The sequence below is a fragment of the Chlorocebus sabaeus genome, chromosome 9, assembly GCF_047675955.1.
Source record: "Chlorocebus sabaeus isolate Y175 chromosome 9, mChlSab1.0.hap1, whole genome shotgun sequence".
Lineage (NCBI taxonomy): Eukaryota > Metazoa > Chordata > Mammalia > Primates > Cercopithecidae > Chlorocebus > Chlorocebus sabaeus.
Window position 1 is genome coordinate 66,407,832 of NC_132912.1, and position 21,890 is coordinate 66,429,721.

The 21,890-nt window shown below is 39.6% G+C and overlaps 1 protein-coding gene across 2 annotated transcripts in view; it reads right to left on the bottom strand.

Moving 5' to 3' along the window:
* The window catches only part of VCL (vinculin), a 124,799-nt gene that overhangs the window by 39,111 nt on the left and 63,798 nt on the right, over positions 1-21,890 (bottom strand). For both annotated transcript variants that reach the window (XM_007962962.3, XM_007962963.3), the window contains exons 3-6: positions 9,741-9,891; positions 9,478-9,586; positions 7,690-7,812; positions 5,637-5,797 (exon numbers count right to left, since the gene is read on the bottom strand). In XM_007962962.3, coding sequence (XP_007961153.1) covers positions 5,637-5,797; positions 7,690-7,812; positions 9,478-9,586; positions 9,741-9,891 — 544 coding nt within the window. The remainder of the gene's footprint in view (positions 1-5,636; positions 5,798-7,689; positions 7,813-9,477; positions 9,587-9,740; positions 9,892-21,890) is intronic.

The window sequence follows — 21,890 nt, forward strand, 5'->3', positions numbered from 1 at the left end:
AGTTTGGAAACTAAATTCAACTGACATGCATTGAATGTAATATGCCTTCCCTGCATGTTAGGTTCTGTTTTAGCTACTTTCCCCCTCCTTACCTCATTGAATCTCAAATTTAAATGTCATTTAAATAATACTATAAATTAAGTTTGTAGGAACTCACTCCTACAAACCTAATTTGATCTCAGGTTTGTTGACTCCAAACCTCATTGCTTATCAAATGAAACAAGATTTTTTTTTTTCTTTTACCAAAGAGAGTTGCTAAAGATTCTACTAATCTCCTAAAATAGTCAGCAAATCTCTGCCTTGTCAGTTTTGACTTTGGTTAATACTGCAGAGAAAATAAGCTCCAGAAATCAAATTCATAATCTACACTAACAAAAATGACTGCTTTTATTCTCCAATGCCCAAAAATGATTTGAAACACAATGGAAAAAAATGGTTTTTGTCTATTCAGCATCCTCAAAAATAATTTCTTTTTTTCTCCTCAATAAAGCTCTAATGGCCAGTACTGCAAGGAAAGAATGTAATTCTCAGGAAGTGAGTAATTTACTGCTCAGTGGGAGGTGTGACACCATCAAGAAGTTAAAATGAAGAGATGTTCATTTTCCCCTAAAAGAAACCAATAGCCAATTTTGAATGAAGCTGCATTTAATAACTGGGACTTTCAATAAGTTACCAAAGTTTTTAACAGCATTAATTTTAGACAATTTTGGAGATTTAAAACAATAACTGAAAGAGCCATCTTAAATTCTTTCTGGAACAGAGTAGGTTATAAATAATCATTTTATTTTAGTCATATCTAGTAAAAATAAATGTGTTTAAGGTAATTTTTTTCCTCCTAAGACTTTCACATATATTTCTTTTGAAAGGCAGTCTTTATGATAGAATTGACAGAATTCTGTCATAAGCATATAAGTATACAAACAATGAATATGACATAAACAAATTCGCTGGACAACTAGGACAGAAGTCAATTTGGGGATATATTTATAAAGGGTGAAAATAATCATAACCCTTGTGGTCAGCCATGCTATGTACCACAAAGCATTTTGCTAAACCTTGTCATGTAGGTCTGTAAGTATCCACAGTATAATTCAGATATGAAATAGAGGAGAGAAAAACTGCACCTTCATTTGAGTATTCTTCTCTATAAAAACTCAACTTTGGGAAAAAGAAAAGTCTCTATCAATTTCTTATCTGTTTTTGCTTTGTTTTTCAGGGGGGTTGTGGGTGTTGAAAGAGTGAAGTATAAAGAGACCAAGTCTAGTCATGTGGCTTCGGGGACAGCTGGCCTGAATCTATCTGGGTACTCCCCCCCATGTTATTCTCCTTCTTACCATAAAATTCTTATGAATTTATGTTTTAAATAAAAAAAATACAGTGCCTTGGCACTCTTCCCTACATATCAAAAGATGGAACGACAACCTAAACCATTTGTACATGCTTTCCTAGGAACTGAAACACTGCTAAAATTAAATAGATTTAGGCCTCAGAACACCTGTGAATAATAATGACCTCCTTCTATGAACAGTCAAGAGAAACTTCAGTTAAAAAAAGTGAAGTCTTGCAATCCTAAGCTCTTGAAAATTTTAAATATGGGGAATAAGGAACCCTCTCCATAACTGCCCACCATACTCTCCCTTCTCCCTCCACTAACACCTCCCTTCCCACTCCATCCCCTTTCTGACCTCATTTCCACCCACAAGTCAATGTTTTAAACCAGATGTTTCTGGTTTAAGATGTTTCTGGAAAGTATAGGTTGGGCAGTAGAACAAAATCTTACAAACTACATTTAAACAAAAGAAAGCTGTCTGGTCCTGAGACTTCATGCAATTACCTTCTCTGGGTCTCAATTCCTCATCTCTAAGAATACCTTCCCGGCTCTAAAAATCTATGCTGCCTATGACTGCACGATCAGATGTACCAACCAAAGATAACTGAGATCAGAAGGGAAACATCAATTTATTTTGGGATTTTCTCCTCATGGGAGCAGGGAGATAAAATATCATAAATGCCTGAATTAACTATTTATCTCAAGCTCTGAGAGATATTTCATTCTATTAGCTGCTAAAAACAAAACACTAGAACACTTGCTCATAGAAAGCCCACAAATGACCTTTTTTTTTTTTATTTTTATTTTTTTAACAAATCAACTCTTAAATCCCAATGGTCTGCAAGTAAGGGGTAGTATTACGCGATCACAAGTTCTAACCAACATTTCCTGCCTTTGTTAAGTTTGGTATCTTCTGTATAAGGGATGTGAATCAGTCACTGCTTTTACCCACCACCAGCCCAGGACCACAGTGGGAAGAAACCCACCACAGGAACTAATTCTGAATAATAGAATTTAATGATTCAAGGTGCAAAGCTGCAGGAGTGCCTATGTAGGGTTCAAAGTCTTAGCAGTGAAGATTTTTTTTTAATTTTTTATCTCACTTCCTCTTAATTCTCAGCATGCATCAAGATACAAGTAATATAAATACCAAAAAAATTAAATGTAAAGCACTAAATTTACAAAGGGTAGAATTAGAATTGTGTTTAACTCAAATTCTTTTAATAAATAATGTATTCTCAGAAAAAATGCTAATTTGATTTTTAATGATCACTATAAAATGATTGTTGATTTAAGAAAAGGAAACTTTTTACTTTTAAAATAAGTGAAGTGTTTAAAGTCAAAGTTACTTTTAAATTTGTAAATGTGCAATTTGAATATAGGTATAAAAGGTAAAATAATCAGTTATTGCATTGCCTCTTTAAAATCTTAATTTATTCGGCAAGACGCACTTTTACCAAGAATTTTTTCCACTTACTTTCTTCCCCCACTTTTCTAGAGGAATCATCACTTTCCAGAAGAATACTGCACCAATGGGGAGGCATGAAACAAGTATGGTAAGACAAAGTTAATTATTTATTGGTAGGTGCGAGAAGAGGTGAAAGACACTGTATGCATTCAACAGAATGGGAACCCAGCCGTCACAGTCAGACAGAAGGTCTGATTAATTCACTGCTTACAGTGGAGCAATGAAAGATGCATAATGCTACAAAACTGAAAAAGAGTCAAAATCCTAATTACCAATTTCTATTTTCAGGGTAAATTTTTTTTCTATTTTTGTAACCAATAGAAATGATGACTTTTAGAGGGTGAGGAAAGGTAGAGTGGATGGGAACCAGGTTAGGAGGAAGACTTATCAAGTACATCTTTTTGCAGCACTTTGATTTTTGAACCACATAAATGTATAACAAAAGCAAAATTAGGTTAAAAATAAACCTCTTTTTTTTATTCTGATGTCATTAGGTTAAAAAATAAGCATCTCTTGTTCATTCTGATGGTCAGTAGATTAAAAAATAAACATCTCTTGTTCATTCTGATGTCATCATGTACTTGAGTTGAGCTAATTTAATTTACCTTCTTTCATTTCAGATGAAGTTAGTTTTGTAGCATCCTAACAAATTGGTTTTCCTCAGCATAAAACTGGGACCAGCTACAAGACTGTGCATGGTGAGTACCAGGTCTATTTCCCTTGTATCCCCAAGTGCCTAATCCTGGCCCTGAAAAACTCAACTGCCTACATTTTTTTAATGAAAGAAGCAGCTCTTGATGGTACTTGCACAAAATAAAGCTCAATACCATGTATTCACTAAATGATGGATAGCTTTTCCCTTCTGAAAATAGAGAAACATTAAGGTTAAAATGCCTGTTCCTCCTTATTACTTTTTCTCAGTTGCTAGAAGCAAAAGAAAGAGAATAAGCAAAGAGCTTGTGTTAGGGGAACATGAGGTCATGGAGAACTACAGCTAATTCAGTTTGGACAGCAGAACATGCAGTGAGCCATGGAATGAAGTTAGGAAGACCTTTAGACACACTTCACTTCTGTTTTCCTTTGGATTTTGAAGGCTAGGATTATTATGAAGGACAGGTGCCTCATCTAAGCTCTCTAGCCTACCCTTTTTCATTATGGCTTAAAACCTCAACGATGCATCTCCAAAAGCAAAATTTCAGAGCCCGCAAGGAAAACTGGTGGGAGAGGCAGATACAGAGATAGCATCAGCTGGAAGTCTCCTTTCCCACCAGCAGGGTCCACAGGTAACTCATTCACCCAGCCACCTGGGGAATCCTGCTCCTCAAATGAAGACCAGGCCAAAAAAGATCCCAGGAGCCTACTCAAAGAAATGAAAGTACCCACCAAATATAGGCAGCCTGATAGCCCATAGTAATGTCTTTCCTTTAGCTTTCCCCAAAGAAATCACTCAATATGAGCCAGAGTCAGTCTCCCCAGCACTGTCTAGAGTCCCATATTAAATCACATTCTGACGCACATTCAAGCACAGTGTTACACACAGAATAAGGCACGGCACACAGCACAAGAAAACCTCACAGACATGCTTTTTCTCTTTTTAAGCGAAAAAGAAACTAGAGGGCAAGAGAAAGCTTACCTTCTAAACGTGAGAAAAAGAATAAAACAAAAGAACAAAAAAAGATGCATAAAGAAGTCATAACAGGGAAGTGAAAGTTGTCAACTATGCAAAAGCAAAATTAAATAAAATATCAGAGTTAAAATGATTTTACCACATAGATTTAAAATACAGTCTTAGAATCTATTCAAGAACTTCATATCAATGAGAAAATGTCTCTGTGAATCCATAGTTAAAATAAGTTTATTTACTCTATATAATTAAATCAGCTTTCTGGGCAACAAGAGAGAGGGCTGGTGATTTCAGGCCCCAGCTTTTACATTTCCTTATAGAGGTCCTGGAGAACCTACTGCTGTACTGAGCACCCAATGGAAGTCATACTACAAAATCCCTTCTTTAGTTGACTACCAGCCTTCTGGGTGACCCTGGAGACACTGGGGTCACACATGGGAAAGCCAGATCTTGGGGACATTGTGTTCCCCCCACTGCCTACATCTTGGGCTCCTACAAGTAAAGTATAAACCTAAGTATCTCTGTGCCCCTAGACTGGAAAACTTAGTTGACAGTCATTAAACAGGGAGCAGCAGACCAGAGCAGCAGCAGCAACACAAAACCACTGCTGATGAGCTCTAGAAGGAATCTGCTAGCCCCTCTGGGGTCCTAAAAGAGATTCCCGACAAAGGGTGAAGGGATCCCTCAAACTAACTGACCAATGTGAAGACTAATAAAATTAAACCTTCCTTGGGAAAAATGGAATGATCAAGGGACATATTTAGAAATGCCAAGAGTTTCCTCTAGATTTCTCTGGATCGAAGATTGGTTAAAGAACAGTTTTCCATAAAGTTCAGAATTACTGACATATCTGTATCTTACTTAGTCAGCTGGGAACAACCACCCATATACAAGGCAGAGCTCCCATCCACAGGAATATACTCTTCCACCAGTCCAGCCAATGAGACTCCAGCCTGATGGAAAAGCTATAAATCTCAGCCTTAAACCAGTATTTACCCCACATGCCTATTTACTTGTTCTACCTTAGAACAAAGGAAATTAGCAAAGATAGCAAGTAACCTATGAAACAAAAATGAAGAAGAAATTACTTTCACAATATCTGAGTACTCTTATGCTACAAAAATTACAAGATAAAGTATGAGACAGGTGCCAATCAAAACCCACAGTGGGGCAGAGTTAGGGATTTTGCTTATTTCTCCACTAAGAACACTTACCTTGCTGGCCCAGGCATCTTCATCCCAAGAGGTGAGTTGTAACACACGAATTATCTCATTAATTTCAGCACTCATTTTTTCTACAGTAAAATTGCGATTTTTTAAAGCTTCCTCTATGCCTTGGTTTTTTGAGTTTTTAGTTGTTACAAAAATCTTCATAGCTGTAAAAATAAAAGATCAGAAACTAGGCTTGGAATTTAATCTTGTTGTATAACAATATTCACAAAAGATGTTCTACACTTTGGATGTTTTCGGCTTTTAAGGTCCTAAAGTGAATATACAAAACAAACACTACAAGTCTGACAATAAAGTTCCAACATTAGCAACCTTTATTGTAAAAATAAAAAAGAAAAAGAAAACTCAAGGTACAAAGACACCATCACAACATGATTAAGTAACTGATTGAACCTGCATATGCTGATGACCTGCAATCACAAAATATCTAATATCTTTCTAAATCAGTTATCATCCTGGTCCTCACCCTGGCTCCATCCACTACAAACCTAATGGGACAATATGAAAACTGTCAGTAATACTCTGAATGGCATATCCTGCTGCCCCGATCCCAGCAAAAGATCCCAAAATGTCAAGTTTATCATCCAAGATTTTTCTCAACATGTAGCTTGGACTTGCTAACCCCCAAACATAAAGAAGAAAAAAATAATGTCTGGGCGTGGTGGCTCACACCTGTAATGCCACCCCTTTTGGTGTGATCTCGGCTCACTGCAACCTCCGCCTCCTGGGTTCGAGCAATTCTCCTGCCTCAATCTCCTGAGTAGCTGGGATTATAGGCGTCCACCACCATTCCTGACTAATTTTTGTTTTGTTTTGTTTTGCTTTTAGTAGAGACGGGGTTTTGCCATGCTGGCTAGGCTGGTCTTGAACTCCTGACCTCAGGTGATCCACCCGCCTCAGCCTCCCAAAGTGCTGGGATTACAGGAGTGAGCCACCGCACCTGGCCTCCTGAACTCTTACACTTATGTCCTTTTTTAGCTACCACCCAAAACACCAAAGCAGGTAGTTGGAAGTCACAATGGCATGAATCACTAGATTTTTATAATAAAATTGCCTTCTGAGAATTAACTAATTAACCCACAACTTGACTAAGATAATTCCTATAAACCATGAGATGTCTGGCATATACTAGACACTCAATAAGTGCAACTCCCTTTTGCTAGTCAAGACAGCAGCTACCATGTTCGCATTTCAGGGTGCTGCCCAATGGGAAGGTGGTCCCAGCTGGTGACTAAAGAACTGATCTACTCATGATGTAAAGAATAGTTAAATATCTTTTAGGAAAAACTGTATTAATACACACTAAAAAGGGCTCTGAGTTCATGTCTTTATCATATGGCGCTCTATAATATCCATTCCAGTTCCTAATTATTTTTCTGTAACACAAATAAAGGTGTGAAAATTTAATATCCCAGACTAGAGTTTATAGAGGAGAGTCCACCTCCCAGGAAAGGGGCTTGTTAGAGCTTTAGGAGAACAGAATTAGGCCACAGGAAGGCAATTTCAAACAAAGAACAGGAGAAGGACAGTGTTAGAGAAGAAGACTGGTTCTCAGCCAATCAGCTACAGCCATCATGTGATAACCAATCATTCAGGCCTCATTTTTACCTAGGCTGAAGGATATGCAGTGAAGCCACAAAAGAAAATGAATCTCATGCCAGGAGCCATAGTTCATGCCTGTAATCCCAGCACTTTGGGAGGCCGAGGCAGGCAGATCACGAGGTCAAGAGATCAAGACCATCCTGGCTAACATGGTGAAACCCCGTCTCTACTGAAAATACAAAAATTAGCTAGGTGTGGTGGTGCACACCTATATCCCAGCTACTAGGGAGGCTGAGGCAGCAGAATCGCTTGAACCCAGGAGGCAGAAGTTGCAGTGAGCTGAGATAGCACCTCTACACTCCAGCCTGGCGACAGAGTGAGACTTCGTCTCAAAAAATAACTAAATAAATAAATAAAAGAAAGAAAATGAACCTCAGAGTTTAGAACACACTAACATTTTTTTCCCCGTATAAAATAATGTACAGGCAGGAAGTACCTGAAATGAGAACTGGCAGCAACTCTTTCACGGTGTTCATTGAGTTCACCAACATCACTCGGTGCTCCTGGTGAGTCAGCTCCTGCTGTCTCTCGTCAATCATCTTGGCCATCTTAGTCATTCCTGGGGCACAAAGAAGAAACTGTGCAGGGTGAGTAGTGAAACAATCCAGGGTCTGGCTTTCCCAGCCAGACCACTCTAAATCCATTATGAAATACTATGAAAATTCAAACCGATTGCTCACTTATTTAAACAACAGACACCATCACTGAACTCTAATATTTATGCAACATTACTCTTTTCAACGAAAGTAATGTATGAAATGTAAACCCTAAATGTGATAAACATTTTCATATTTTGATATAAATACATTCACAAATATTAAACATCTAAATGAATAAATATATATTTATTAGAAAGAAATTCACAGGTCAGGGAAAAACGTTTTGCCAGGCTTCTATGCATACAGATTTCATGCCATGTCTCTGAACTCTCTACTGTTATGTAAAAATCTCACATGAGCCTAGTACTGAATCTAGTGGCTGAAAAAAGGTCTAAGAATGACAATGATATGTTTTGTTTTCATCTTTCTATTTTTCTGTACTTTCCAATTTGTCCAAAATAAACATGTACTAGTTTTATAATTAGAAACAAATAGAAATATTATAAAAATAATTATAGGGATGACAGTGTTTGAAAGCATCTGGTGTTTTGGAATCAGTCTGCTGGCACTTTTTGTTTATGTTGGTTGTTACTCAAAGGCGCTATGTGATTCTCCAAAGCTTTGATTTTCAAATTGCTCTAGGATTTCTCAAGTTGTCTCATAGACCATCAAGACCAAAGAGAAGCAGAGGTGGGGCTGCATCTGCTTCACCCAAAGTAGCTCCATTTTGTCTTTTACGTTTGGGGATTCTGCATAAGATTCCATTTGGGGAAATACATTTTTGCCAGTATTATGAGAAATTTTAAGAGGACTACTATAAAGCCACCAGAGAAACCTATTTCCAGGTGATCTTCAGTGATGGCTCAAATTCTTAACTGCCATTAAGTTTTATAGAACACTTACACTAGAACCTCATAAATATGTTGTTAATTAAAAATCAACATTTCACATAAAACAAATGAATTTTATAAAGTGGTAAAAATCAAGTTAAGCAGATTAAACATCTAACATATCTTGTCACTGGTCTAATTCATACTTTAAAGACCCTCAAGTTCATGCTATGTCTGTAACATCAAAAGCTGGTATCCGTTTATATATTTTGAATATTTAATGCTCAGATGCCTAAATAATCATTTCAAAATAAAATTTAACCACAATAGTTCTTCTCTCCTTCTGGATCTGATTATATTATGCAGCCTTCGGTTAGGGCATGAATTCATAATAGTAGGCAGGCTAATTAGCAAGCTAAGAGGTCATAAAGAACTACAGGCCAGCTGGCAGACAGTGAAGGAATGCTGTGTAATGTGGAATGAAGAGATCAGGATGCAGGATGGCCTTCAGCATTACAGTAAGAGAAAACTATTTCCTACATTCTCCAGTAGCAGTATTTGCAATGTTTGGTTTAATTCATTTGACAAGGCCAGGATATATAAAAAGCAGATTCAGATACCAGAGACAATGACATCACTTCAAAGCACAGCATCAGCTCCATCAACAGAGCAGACACCTGAAAGTCCAATTCATCTTTACCTATCTTCTGCAAAAAGTAGGAAGAGGGTACCCTTTCCTTTGGCTCCAACATGAACAACCCTTAAAAAATGTTATAGAAATTGGATATAACTAACCTGGCCCAAGATTCTTTGTGTAAGTGACCAAATCTTCCATAGTCTCCACCACCTCTGCCACTGTAAGATATTCCAAAATTCCTTTGCAAACTCTAATAATTTTACGGACCTGAAAATATATTTCAGAGTATTCAATCACATGAGTGGACAACTAGCAAACACGGTAACACAGATGTGCAGCATACAACATATTTTCATTCTAAACAATCATCATTCTTCCATTATTATCTTTAAGAGTAGGCTTTTTGTCTCAGATTGCCTACCTCAGCCTCGTCGAAGGTAAGCAGCAGGTCTGATGTTCCAGAGAGGATACCCCTTGACCCATCAATTAGATAGTCTCGAGCAGGCACTGAATAAGGGTCTGACTGAAGCATCTGAGCTGCCTGGACAAGCTTGGTGCAAGCATTCTCCACCCTATGGGGAAGAACACAGGTTAAGACACTGACAGAACCACACAGAAGAACACTATATGCAAATGCAAAGACAGAATATGCATGTAAATTCACACTTTTTTTCCCTACATGAAAAATAGCCAAGACCAATTGACAATAGGACCTAAGTTTTTAGATTTTACAATTTAGGCAGGGCACAGTGGCTCATGCCTGTAATCCCAGCATTTTGAGAGACCCCATTTCAAATAGAAAATTACAAAATTACAGGTAAAAGCAGCACATTCATTCAGTGCACTGCCCTTATTCTTTATTTCCTGACAACAAAAAATGATGAGAAAACATCTGGGCTCTTTGACTTTAGGTTGCTCTAGCTCTGTAATGCCTTTGCTTCCTTATTCCCCCCCACCCCACCCTACACACACTGTCATTAAAAGACACTGCACAAAGAACTGAAATCCTTGGCATCATTTTCAGATCTAACATCTGGAAATAAAATGCCAAAGTATGGTGTTAAGTGAAATTTAATAACTAAACAAAGCAAAGGAATAGGAAGAAACACAAAGAAAAAGCATGAAGCAATGCATAAATTTCTCACTTATTCATCTAGCTAAATAAATTTGTTTGATAAATCCATTGGACCATTTGAAAATAGATTGTTAAAAGAAAATAAAAACAAAAATTAAAAAATGAAAATGAAAATATATTGTTAATTAAAGGTCACTAGTATTAGTAACTAAGTCAGTTATTAATAGTTTATTCAATATTAATATAAGCAACCAGGTCAGCCAAAGGTTGAGTGGCAGGAGGGGAACTGGGGAGGGATTCATTTAAAAGAGGAACCCAAAATGCATACACCAAGTATTCTCTTTGCCTTCCTTGTACTAATAAAATGTATTCATTCATTCAATTATTCATCCACACAGAGTTGAAAATAACCTAATAGATCATCTCCTCTAGTCTCATATTCAATATAGCCATTATGTTGTGACTGAGTAACTTATAAAGATAAGAAACAAACGCTTAAAGTTAAAATGCTTAGCCAAAATTATACATTCTCATTTGAAAACACAGAAAATGTCACCTGCAAATAAAAGCCTACCTCACAGGGTTATTTTGAGGATAAATGAAGTAATACAGAAACTCCACAAGTATAAAGCAGTATTACATTGTTAACAAGTAGAATTAAACCAACTTATGAATTTCAACTACATAAGAAGCACTGGTCTGTGGACACTGTAGGTATGTATATAAGGATGTAAAAAGCACTATTCTAACTCTCAAGGAAAATACTTTACTAAGGCAAGACACAAACATTGGCAGAATAAGCCAATACATGGCAGGGCGCAGTGGCTCATGCCTGTAATCCCAGCACTTTGAGAGGCCAAGGTGGGCGGATCACTTGAGGTTGGGAATTCGAGACCAGCCTGGCCAACATGGTGAAACCCCATCTCTAATAAAAATACAAAAATTAGCCAGGCATAGTGGTGGACATCTGGAATTCCAGCTACTCAGAAGGCTGAGGCAGGAGAATCAGAGGCAGAGGTTGCAGTGAGCCGAGATCATGCCACTGCACTTCAGCCTGGGTAACAGAGTAGGACTCTGTCTCCAAAATAAACAAACAACAACAAAAATAATTAGGCAGTACATAATAAATATCAGTGAAGGGCAAGACCTGTTTGATGTGGCATTTAATCGGGCTTAGAGGACTGGATATTTTGTTCTTTTTATTTTATTTTATTTTTTTTTTTAATTTTATTTTTTTTTTTTTGAGACAGAGTCTCGCTCTGTTGCCCAGGCTGGAGTGCAGTGGCGCAATCTCAGCTCACCGCAAGCTCCGCCTCCCGGGTTCACGCCATTCTCCTGCCTCAGCCTCCCGAGTAGCTGGGACTACAGGCGCCCGCCACTGCGCCCGGCTAATTTTTTCTATTTTTAGTAGAGACGGGGTTTCACCATGGTCTCGATCTCCTGACCTTGTGATCCGCCCGCCTTGGCCTCCCAAAGTGCTGGGATTACAGGGTCACGCCTGTAATCTTTTTATTTTTAAAATTAAAATTTTAATTTGATTTTAAATATATAATATATATTCATACATATTACACAAGTATATACACATACTTAAAACCAAAAGGGCATATATTGAAAAATCTCCTTCCCTTCACTATCTTCCATGCACTCATTCCATCCTACTTGCAACCAATATAGAGTTTCCTCCAATGTTGTATTTCCTCTGTATGTAAATGTCTTCATAAAGCATTTCAGGCCTAAATGAAGCAAAAATGTTCATTTCCCCTTTTTACACAAATAGGATCATACTATGTACACTCGCTATATTCTGCTTTTTTCACTTAGGTGTTGTTCTATTAAAAGTACATAAAAAGGGCCAGGCGTGGTGGCTCACACCTGTAATCTCAGCACTTTGGGAGGCCATGGCGGGTGGATTACTTTAGGTCGGGAGTTCGAGATCAGCCTGGCCAACATGGTGAAACCCCATCTCTACTAAAAGTACAAAAATTAGCCGGGCATGGTGGCAGGGACCTGTAATCCCAGCTACTGGGGAGGCTGAGGCAGGAGAATCACTTGAACCCATTAGCTGGGTGTGGTGGCAGGCACCTGTAATCCCAGCTACACAGGAGGCTGAGGCAAGAGAATCGGTAGAACCCAGGAGGCAGAGGTTGCAGTGAGCCAGGATCACGCCACTGCACTCCAGCCTGGGCAAGAGAGTGAGACTCAGTCTAAAAAGAAAAAAAAAAGCATTTTATAAAATAGTACCAGGTACTTTATAACCCCACCTTAACCAAATCTTCCTTCCTATTCTCCAGAGATAATTATTACTCTGAATGTTGTTAATTATTTTCTTGATTTTCTTTATACTTTTACCACCTATATATGTATACATACCTAAGCAACTTTTTGTTGAGTTCTGCCTATATTGGAACTTAAGCAGAATCATACTGTTATGCATGCTTCTGTGACTGTTCTTTTTGTTCAACACTATAATGTTCAGTCCATCATGTTAACAACTGTAGGTACTGTGTTGTATTCCCTGTAAGAATATAACAAAGCTGGCCAGGCGTGGTAGCTTACGCCTGTAATCTCACTCAGCACTTTGGGAGGCTGAGGCGGGCAGATCACCTGAGGTCGGAAGTTCAAGACCTGCCTGACCAACATGGAGAAACCCTGTCTCTATTAAAAATACAAAATGAGCTGGGCATGGTGGCACATGCCTGTAATCCCAACTACTCGGGAAGCTGAGGCAGGAGAATTACTTGAACCCGGGAGGCGGAGGTTGCGGTGAGCTGAGATCACGCCATTGCACTCCAGCTTGGGAAACAAGAGCGAAACTCCGTCTCAAAAAGCAAAAAAGAATATACCAAAATTGATTTACCCATTCTACCTCTGCTGGATGTTAGAGGTGTTCTAGGTTCTTGTTTCTGTTATTAGTGTTAATATGAATAATAGTGCTATGAAAATTTTTATTCTGGCTCCTGGTACACATGAACAGAGTTTAGATTATATATCTAGTAATGGAAATACTAAATTACAGAAAATATATATACTCAACTTTACCAGGGAATGACAATCTGCTTTCCAAAATGACTGTATCAATTGAATACTTCTACCAGCAGTATACAAACTTGATCCTCAATGTCTGAACTTTTAATATGCCATTCTAGTCAATGTGAAATGATAAATTATTGTGAATTTAATTTGCCTTTTTTTTTTTTTTTTTTTTTTTTTTCCAGACAGGGTCTGTCTGTTACCCAGGCGGCAGGTGCAGTGGTGCAATCATGGCTCACTGCAGCCTCAACCTCCTGGTCACCTCCCACCTCAGCCTCTCAAGTAGCTGGGACTACAGGCACACACCATCATGCCCAGCTAATTATGTTTATTTCTTTAGAGATGGAGTGTTGCCATGTTGCACAGGCTGGTCATGAACTTCCGGGCTCAAGCAATTCATCCATATCAGACTCCTAAAGTACTGGGGGCCAGGCACAGTGGCTCACACCTGTAATCCCAGCACTTTGGGAGGCTGAGGTAGGTGGATCACTTGAGGTCAGGAGTTGGAGACCAGCCTGGCCATCATGGTGAAACACTGTCCCTACTAAAAATACAAAAATTAACCAGGCATGGTGGCAAGCACCTGTAAATCCAAGCTACTTGGGAGGCTGAGGCAGGAGAATTGCTTGAACCTGGGAGGTGGAGGTTGCATTAAGTCAAGATCACGTCACTGCACTCCAGCCTGAGCGACAGAGTGAGATTCAGTCTGGGGGAAAAAAAAAAAAAAAAAGTGCTGGGATTATAGATTTGAACCCACTGTGCCCAGCCCTGCATTTTTCTTTTATTAATAAAACTGAGGATTGTTTGCTTGTTTCACTGTTTACTGGCCCCATGAGTTTTGATAGGTAGTGTTTTTGTCATTCATTTCTAACTGTTACTGTGATTTATTTAACAATAAATTGTTCGAGAATTTTAAAATATACTTCTACATATAAAGGACTCTTCCACTTACCTTCTCATCATTGATTTATCATTCAAATGAGTTGTGTAGAAAATGTGGTCTTAAGACACTAAAATGTATTTAGGCTAGCTTCATGGCTTAACATATGATTCAGTTTTATAAATTTTCTATGTGTTCTTAAAAAGAATGAGTGATCCAAATTTTAGGAAAAACATTTTTCCTAAAAGTGTCTTTTGACACTTAAGAGTGTCTTTGTGGACAGGCACAGTGACTCATGCCTGTACTCCCAGTACTTTGGGAGCCCAAGGTAGGAGGATCACTTGAGCTCAGGAGTTCCAGACCAGTCTGGGTAACAGAGCAAGACCCTCTACTAAAAATAAAAAATTAAAAATAAAAATAGGCAGGCACAGTGGTTCACAACTGTAGTCCTAGCTACTCAGGAGGCTGAGGCAGGAGGACTGCTTGAGTCCAGGATATCAAGGCTGTAGAGAGCTATGATCATGCCACTGCACTCCAGTGTGGGTGACAGAGCTGGACCCTGTCTCAAAAACAAAAAAAGTGTCTTTTGTATGCTAATCAGATGACTAGTGGCTAGGGGACCCTAGATAGCTTCAAAATGGAAGCTGGTTCCAGAAACATCAAGGCATGGTGAGAGAGTTTCTGGGTTGGTGAACACATCCAGGTGCTGGGAGGTGGTGAACCCAGACATCATGAAAGCTTCCTCATCATATCTTGCCCTATGCATCTCTTCCATTTGGCTGTTCCTGGGTTGTATCCTTTATAATAAACTGATAACTATTTGAGTAAAGTATTTCCATGAGTTACATGAGACATTCTAGCGAATTATCAAACCCGAAAGCTGGGAGTTGCAGGAACTCCCGTTTTTGTAGTAAAGTCAGACAGAAGTGTGGGTACACCAGGCACCCAATACTTGTGACTGGTATCTGCAGTGAGGAAAGTTTTATGGGACTAAGCACTTAAACCTGTGGAGTCTGACAGTAACTCTGGATAGTTAGTGTCAGAATTGAATTGAATTGCTGAATACCCAAGTTGGTGTCTGAAGAGTTGGAAGACTGGTTGTTGGTGTGGGAAAAAAAAACCCATACATCTAGTATCAGAAACATTGAGTAAAAACATCCCATTATTATATACATCAACGCTTGTCTACATTTACCAACAAACTGTCCAGTATCTTGGCTCATCATTCCCTCTTGTATTTCAGGCTTACATCTGGGATCAGCTGACTTGTCTGAAGTACATTCTTTAGGATTTCCTCTAGTAAAAGTCTGCTGGTGACAAAATGTATCCGTTTTTGTTTGATAATGTCTATTTTGTCCTCATTCTTCAAAGACTATTTTAGTAGTACAGAATTCTAAGTTGACAGTTATTTTATCAGCAAACTGAGGGCATTAATTCACTGGCATGGTAATGAAAGCAGGAGAGAAGGAGGTATGATGATGAAAGCAGAGATTGGAGTAATGTGGGGCTACAAGCCGAGGAAAGCAGGCAGCCTCTAGAAGCTGGAAAAGGCAAAGAAACAGAGTCTTTTCTAGAGTTTCCAGAAAGAATGTGGCCCTGCTGACTCACTTTGGACTTTCTGGCTTCCAGAACTGTAAGATAATAAATTTGTGTTGTTTTAAACCACAAATTTTGTGGTGACTTGTCACAGCAGTAAGAGGAAACTCTCATCCAATCAAAAATTATCAGGTATACAAAAAGGCATGAAAATACCACCAATAATGAAGAGAAAAGTCAATCATTCAAAACCAACCCAGGCCTGGTATCATGGCTCACGCCTGTAATTCCAACACTTTCGGAGGCTGAGGTGAGAGGAGGACTGCTTGAGGCCAGGAGTTCAAGACCAGCCTGGACAACACAGGGAGACCCTGTCTTCTTTTTTTTAGACAAAGTCTGGCTGTGTTGCCCAGGCTGGAGTGCACTGGCGTGATAGCTCAATGCAACCTCCACCTGCTGGGTTCAAAGGATTCTTGTGCCTCAGCCTCCCAGGTAGCTGGGATTACAAGTTTGTGCTACCACACCGCAGCTGGCTAATTTTTATATTTTTAGTAGAGACAGGGTTTTACCATGATGGCCAGGCTGGTCTCAAACTCCTGGCCTCAAGTGATCCACCCACCTCAGCCTCCCAAAGTGCTGGGATTATAGGTGTGAGCCACTGCGTCAGGCCAAAGAAGACCTTGTCTCTACAAAAAATTTAAAAATTAGCCAGGCACAGTGGCAAGTGCCCGTGGTCCCAGCTACTCGGGAGGCTAAGATGGGAGGATCACTTGAGCCCAAGAGGCCAAGGCTGCAGTGAGCCATTATTGCACCACCACACCCCATCTTGGGTGACAGAATAAAATCCTATCTCAAAACAAAACCCACCTAGAAATGACAAAGATGAAAGAATCAGTAGATAAGAACATTAAAATGGTTATAACTATATTCTACATGTTCAAAAAACAAAAGTAAAGATTGAGCTGGGCACAGTGCTATGGTCTGGGAGGCTGAAGCAGAAGGATTGCTTGAGGCCAGGAGTTCAAGGCCAGCCTGGGCAATATAGCAAGACTCCATCTCTACAAAAAAAAAAAAAAAAATCAGGCCAGGCATGGTGGCTCACACCTGTAATCCTAGCACTTTGAGAGGCTGGGGCAGGAGGATCTGCTGAGCTCAGGAGTTCAAGATCAGCCTGGGCAGCATGGCAAAAAATCCCTGGGTACCCCATTTTTACAAAAAAATAAAAAATTAGCCATGTGTGGTGGTGCATGCCTATAGTCCCAGCTACTCAGGAGGCTGAGGTGGCTGGATCACCTAAGCCCAGGGAATTCGAGGATGCAGTGAGCCATGATTGTACCACTGCACTCCAGCCTGGGCAACAGAGTAAGACCCTATCTCAAAAAAATAAAAATAAAAAATGTAATGGCATGGTGTTGCACGCCTGTAGCCCCAGCTACTCTTGAGGCTGAGGTGGGAGGATCACTTGGGCCCAGGAGGTTGAGGCTGCAGTGGGCCATGATTGCACTCCATCCTGGGTGACACAGCAAGATCCTGTCTCAAGAAAAAAAAAAAAAAAAGTAGATTGGTTACACTAGTTACATAAATGGAAGATAGAGAAAAAGACCCAAATAGAACAACTAGATATGAAAGATATGTCTGGGATCTAAAAATACACTGTGAATTACTAGCAGATTAGATATTGCTGGGACAAAAAATAGTGAAATTGAAGTCATAGCAATAAAGACTATCCAAAATAAAACAGGGTGAAAAAAGATTTTAAAAAACAAACAGCATCAGTGAGCTGTGGGACAACTCCAAGCAACCTAATACATGTGTAATTAAAGTTTCCAAAGAAGAGAAGGTAGTGGGAGGGTAATATTTAAATTGTTTCCAGGGAACTTGAACATTTATGAAATTATAGCCAACAAACAAAAGCATCACCAACTACAAGTCTTGTGATATAGCTATTCATGAAATCCAGTTACTGCATAAGTTTTTCAAATTTGGAAAAAAAATGACAAGAATGACCATTATGGAGAAAGGAAACTGAAAAAGAAAAGATGAAATGGAAAACGTTTACAGGAATAAAATTGATTATCACTAATGGTTCCCTTGTGTGGTAAAATGAAAGGTCCAAAACAGAGACTGCACCATTTTTTAATACAATAAGACATCTGATCTGCACATTAAAATTTAATGGCATTCATAAAAGCCAAACAAATCCCACTAAGACTAACCAGCAGTCAGAAACAGGAAGAAGTCTGTCTTGTGTACGGAAAATTGGATTTTATTTAAACATTCAAGCTCCCTAGCTTCTTAAAGTGATCTTGTATATTTTAATAGAAATCTGAATTTCTAAAAAGTATTTAAAGAATGAAAGTAGGGATAAGGTCAGTTTTCTAAATAATTGTATATCTTAACTATATACTAATAATATTTAATTAGATACTTTAAATCAATCAACTAGTACTTCTCTCTCCCTTTGAATCTTCAACCTAAATTGCTAGAAAAAAATCTTATGCTATATATCAAACGGACCAATGACAGCCTTATGGGATCCCTAAATATGCTTACTCATGACCCTCTAATACATTCTTCCCAGAATTACCACCTACTATAATTTGAGACAATTTAGGAGAAGACCTTGAGTATGAGTAATTATTTTTTGAGAAAAAAAGAGCACAAATTCCTCAGTTCCATGTGATTTCAATTATCACTAACCAAGAAGATTAAATGTATGCCGAATAAGAGGAAAATACATTTAGAGATTATAAAAAGACTACCACAAGTCTTTTTTTCTTTGGAGACAGAGTCTCACTCTGTCGCCCAGGCTGGGGTGTAGTGGCGCGATCTCAACTCACGGCAACCTCCATTTCCTGGGCTTAAGCAATCCTCCTGCCTCAGCCTCCCAAGTAGCTGGAACTACAGGAATGCACCACTATGCCCAGCTAATTTTTTTTTTGTATTTTGTGTAGATATGAGGTTTAATCATATTGCCCAGGCTGGTCTCCAACTCCTGACCTCAAGTGACCAACCCCCTTCGGCCTTCCAAAATGCTGGGATAACCACCACGCCCTGCCTACAAGTCCTTTTTAAGGGTTCTTTTAGACTGTATGCAGAAAAAGTGAGTTACTAAATTTTTTTTCTAGACAAAGTCTTGCTGTTACCCAGGGTGGAGTGCAGTGGTACTATCACAGCTCACTGTAGTCTCAACCTCCCAGACTCAAGTGATCCTCACACCTCAGCCTTTCAAGTAACTGAGACCACAGGCACATGCCACCATGCCCAGATAATTTTTTATTTTTTATATTTTTTTGTAGAGACAGGATCTCACTGTGTTGCCCAGAATGGTCTTGAACTCCTGGGCTCAAGTGATCTTCCCACCTCAGCCTCTCAAGCAGCTGAGACTATAGGCGCACATCACCACACCCAGATAATTTTTTATGTTTTGTACAGACAAGGTCTCCTTATGTTGCCCAGACTGGTCTTGAACTCCTGGACTCAAGTGATCCTCCTGCCTTGGCCTCCCAAAGTGCCAGAATTATAAGCATGAGCCACTGTGCCTAGCAGAGTCACTAATCTTAAATTCCTTTAGTTAAATTATTTCATATATTTATTCATCTAATATATTGAGGAACTATTATATGCTAGGATTCATAGAAATAGGAATATTTTTTTAAAGTCCCTACCTAAGCAGAACCTTGGTAGGAGGAGACAAATACAAATCAGTCTTTAGAAGTATGTCCAGCGGGCTAGACGCGTTGGCTCACGCCTGTAATCCCAGCACTTTGGGAGGCCAAGGCGGGCAGATCACAAGGTCAGGAGTTCGAGACCAGCCTGACCAACATGGTGAAACTCCATCTCTACTAAAAAAAAAAAAAAAAAAAAAAAAAAAAAAAATTAGCCGGGCATGGTGGCACGCACCTGTAATCCCAGCTACTCAGGAAGCTGAGGCAGGAAAATCACTTGAACCCAGGAGGTAGAGGTTGCAATGAGCCGAGATGGCACCACTGCACTCCAGCCTGGGCAACAGGGCAAGACTCTGTCTCAAAAAAAAAGAAAAAGAAAAAGAAAGTATGGGTGCAAAAGCAGGAGGAGATTTTTTCTTTTTTTTTTTTTTTTTTTTTTTTGAAATGGAGTCTTGCTCTGTCACCCAGGCTGGAGTGCAGTGGTACAATCTCAGCCCACTGCAACCTCTGCCTCCCACATTCAGGTGATTCTCAAGCCTCAGTCTCCCAGCAGCTGGGATTATAGGCATGCGCCACCACACCCAACTAATTTTTGTATTTTTAGTAGAGATGGGGTTTCACCATGTTGGCCAGCTGGTCTCGAACTCCCAACCTCAGGTGATCCCAAAGTGCTGGGATTACAGGTGTGAGCCACCGTGCCTGGCCAGGAGGAGTCATTTTTACCTAAGAGGTTAGGAATGTTGTGATGGAGAAGGTAACAACTACACTGCTCCTGCCTTCAGAAGCTCAGCACTACTTATAAAGATGATTCTCTTTGCAGCATCTCTTTGAGCTCTTTTTCCAGTAGATCTCTCTCTCTCTTTCTCTCTCTCTCACGCATATGCACATGCACACACACGCACACACACACATCCTTTCTGTGAGAAATAACCTGCACTTGCAATAGGCCTAGTTGGACTAGGGAGGGCAGTCTACCATCACAAAGTGCAGGTAGCTCACTCTAAAGCCAAACAATCTCAATCTACTTCTGTAAAAAGCAGTCATCCTATGTCAGCTCACTGGTTGAGCCATGGAAGGAGAGCTTTAGACAAAATAATATAAAGGAAATGGCGTGATTAAGTCTATTTAGACATATGGTCCATAAGTTAAAACTGGAAAGCACTTGAAAACATTCAAGTTCAACTTTCACTCCCATCAAAAAAAAAAAAAAAAAAAGTTGGGGAGGAGTGGAAGTAACTCATATCACATTCACTGTTTTAATAAAAACAAAAAAACTAAAACTGATCTTAGACAGTATAGCCATTTAGGTTACAAATATTGTCAAAAAGATGCATTGTTTGCCTAAGAGTGAAGTACTATGGAACAGAACACCTGAAAATTTGATTTCATGGAGGTCGCAGTTCCTGGAGCACACCCAAGGAAACAGGTGTTTACATCCCACGATCCCTGTTTTAGAGAGACAGCTTGTTGCAGAGCCCACAAACATATCTCATCAAACAAGGCTATGACGACACTTGGGAGATGGGAAGGAAACAGGTGGAGGGAAGGAAGTCAGAACATGAGAAGCTGGTCAGTGAGATTTTCTCCATCTGGCCACTGCACCCAGCACCTCCCTCGCTGTCATCTCCAACCAGTTTGGCCCTGGTATAATTATGTGGCAGGCAAAATCAATTGTCAGGGCTTTTCTTCCTCTTTTCTTAGCCCTTGTTAAGATCTTCCCTTCCCTTCCCATCCTGTCAGGGTCTTTCAGACATCAAGAAAGGCCTAGATCGCTTCCCAGTCTGAGAAGCCCATCATATTTAAACATAAAGAAATGCCAAAACAGGTTCATAAAAATGGTGGTCTATTTAAGTGCTTACATTTAATATTTTAATTGCATGATCAACTTTTGTCCGGGCTGGAGTGCAGTGGCACAATCATGGCTCACCACAGTCTTGACCTCCTGGGCTCAAGTGATCCTCCTACCTTAGCCTCCCGAGTAACTGGGACTACAGGTGCATACCACCATGCCCAGCTAATTTTTTGTATTTTTAGTAGAGGTGGGGTTTTGCCATGTTGCCCAGGCTGGTCTTGAACTCCTGGGCTCAAGCAATCCAGCCATCTCAGCCTCCCAGAGTGCTGGGATTACAACATGAGCCACCACACCTGGCCATGAACAACATCTTTTAAGACTTCTCTTTTTCCTGTGACTACATACAGGGCCTTGTTTGAAGATAATATTAAAGTCCAGACCCTTCACAATATAAGGCCTGAGTGAGAAGACAGGGGTTTGGGGTACAGGCAGGCCCTCAAGCTCTCTCTGCCTTCCCGCATATTAAGAGCCTACCTTCAGCCAAAGCCCTAAGTGAAAATGACTGCTAAGGCCCCCCAAATTATCCC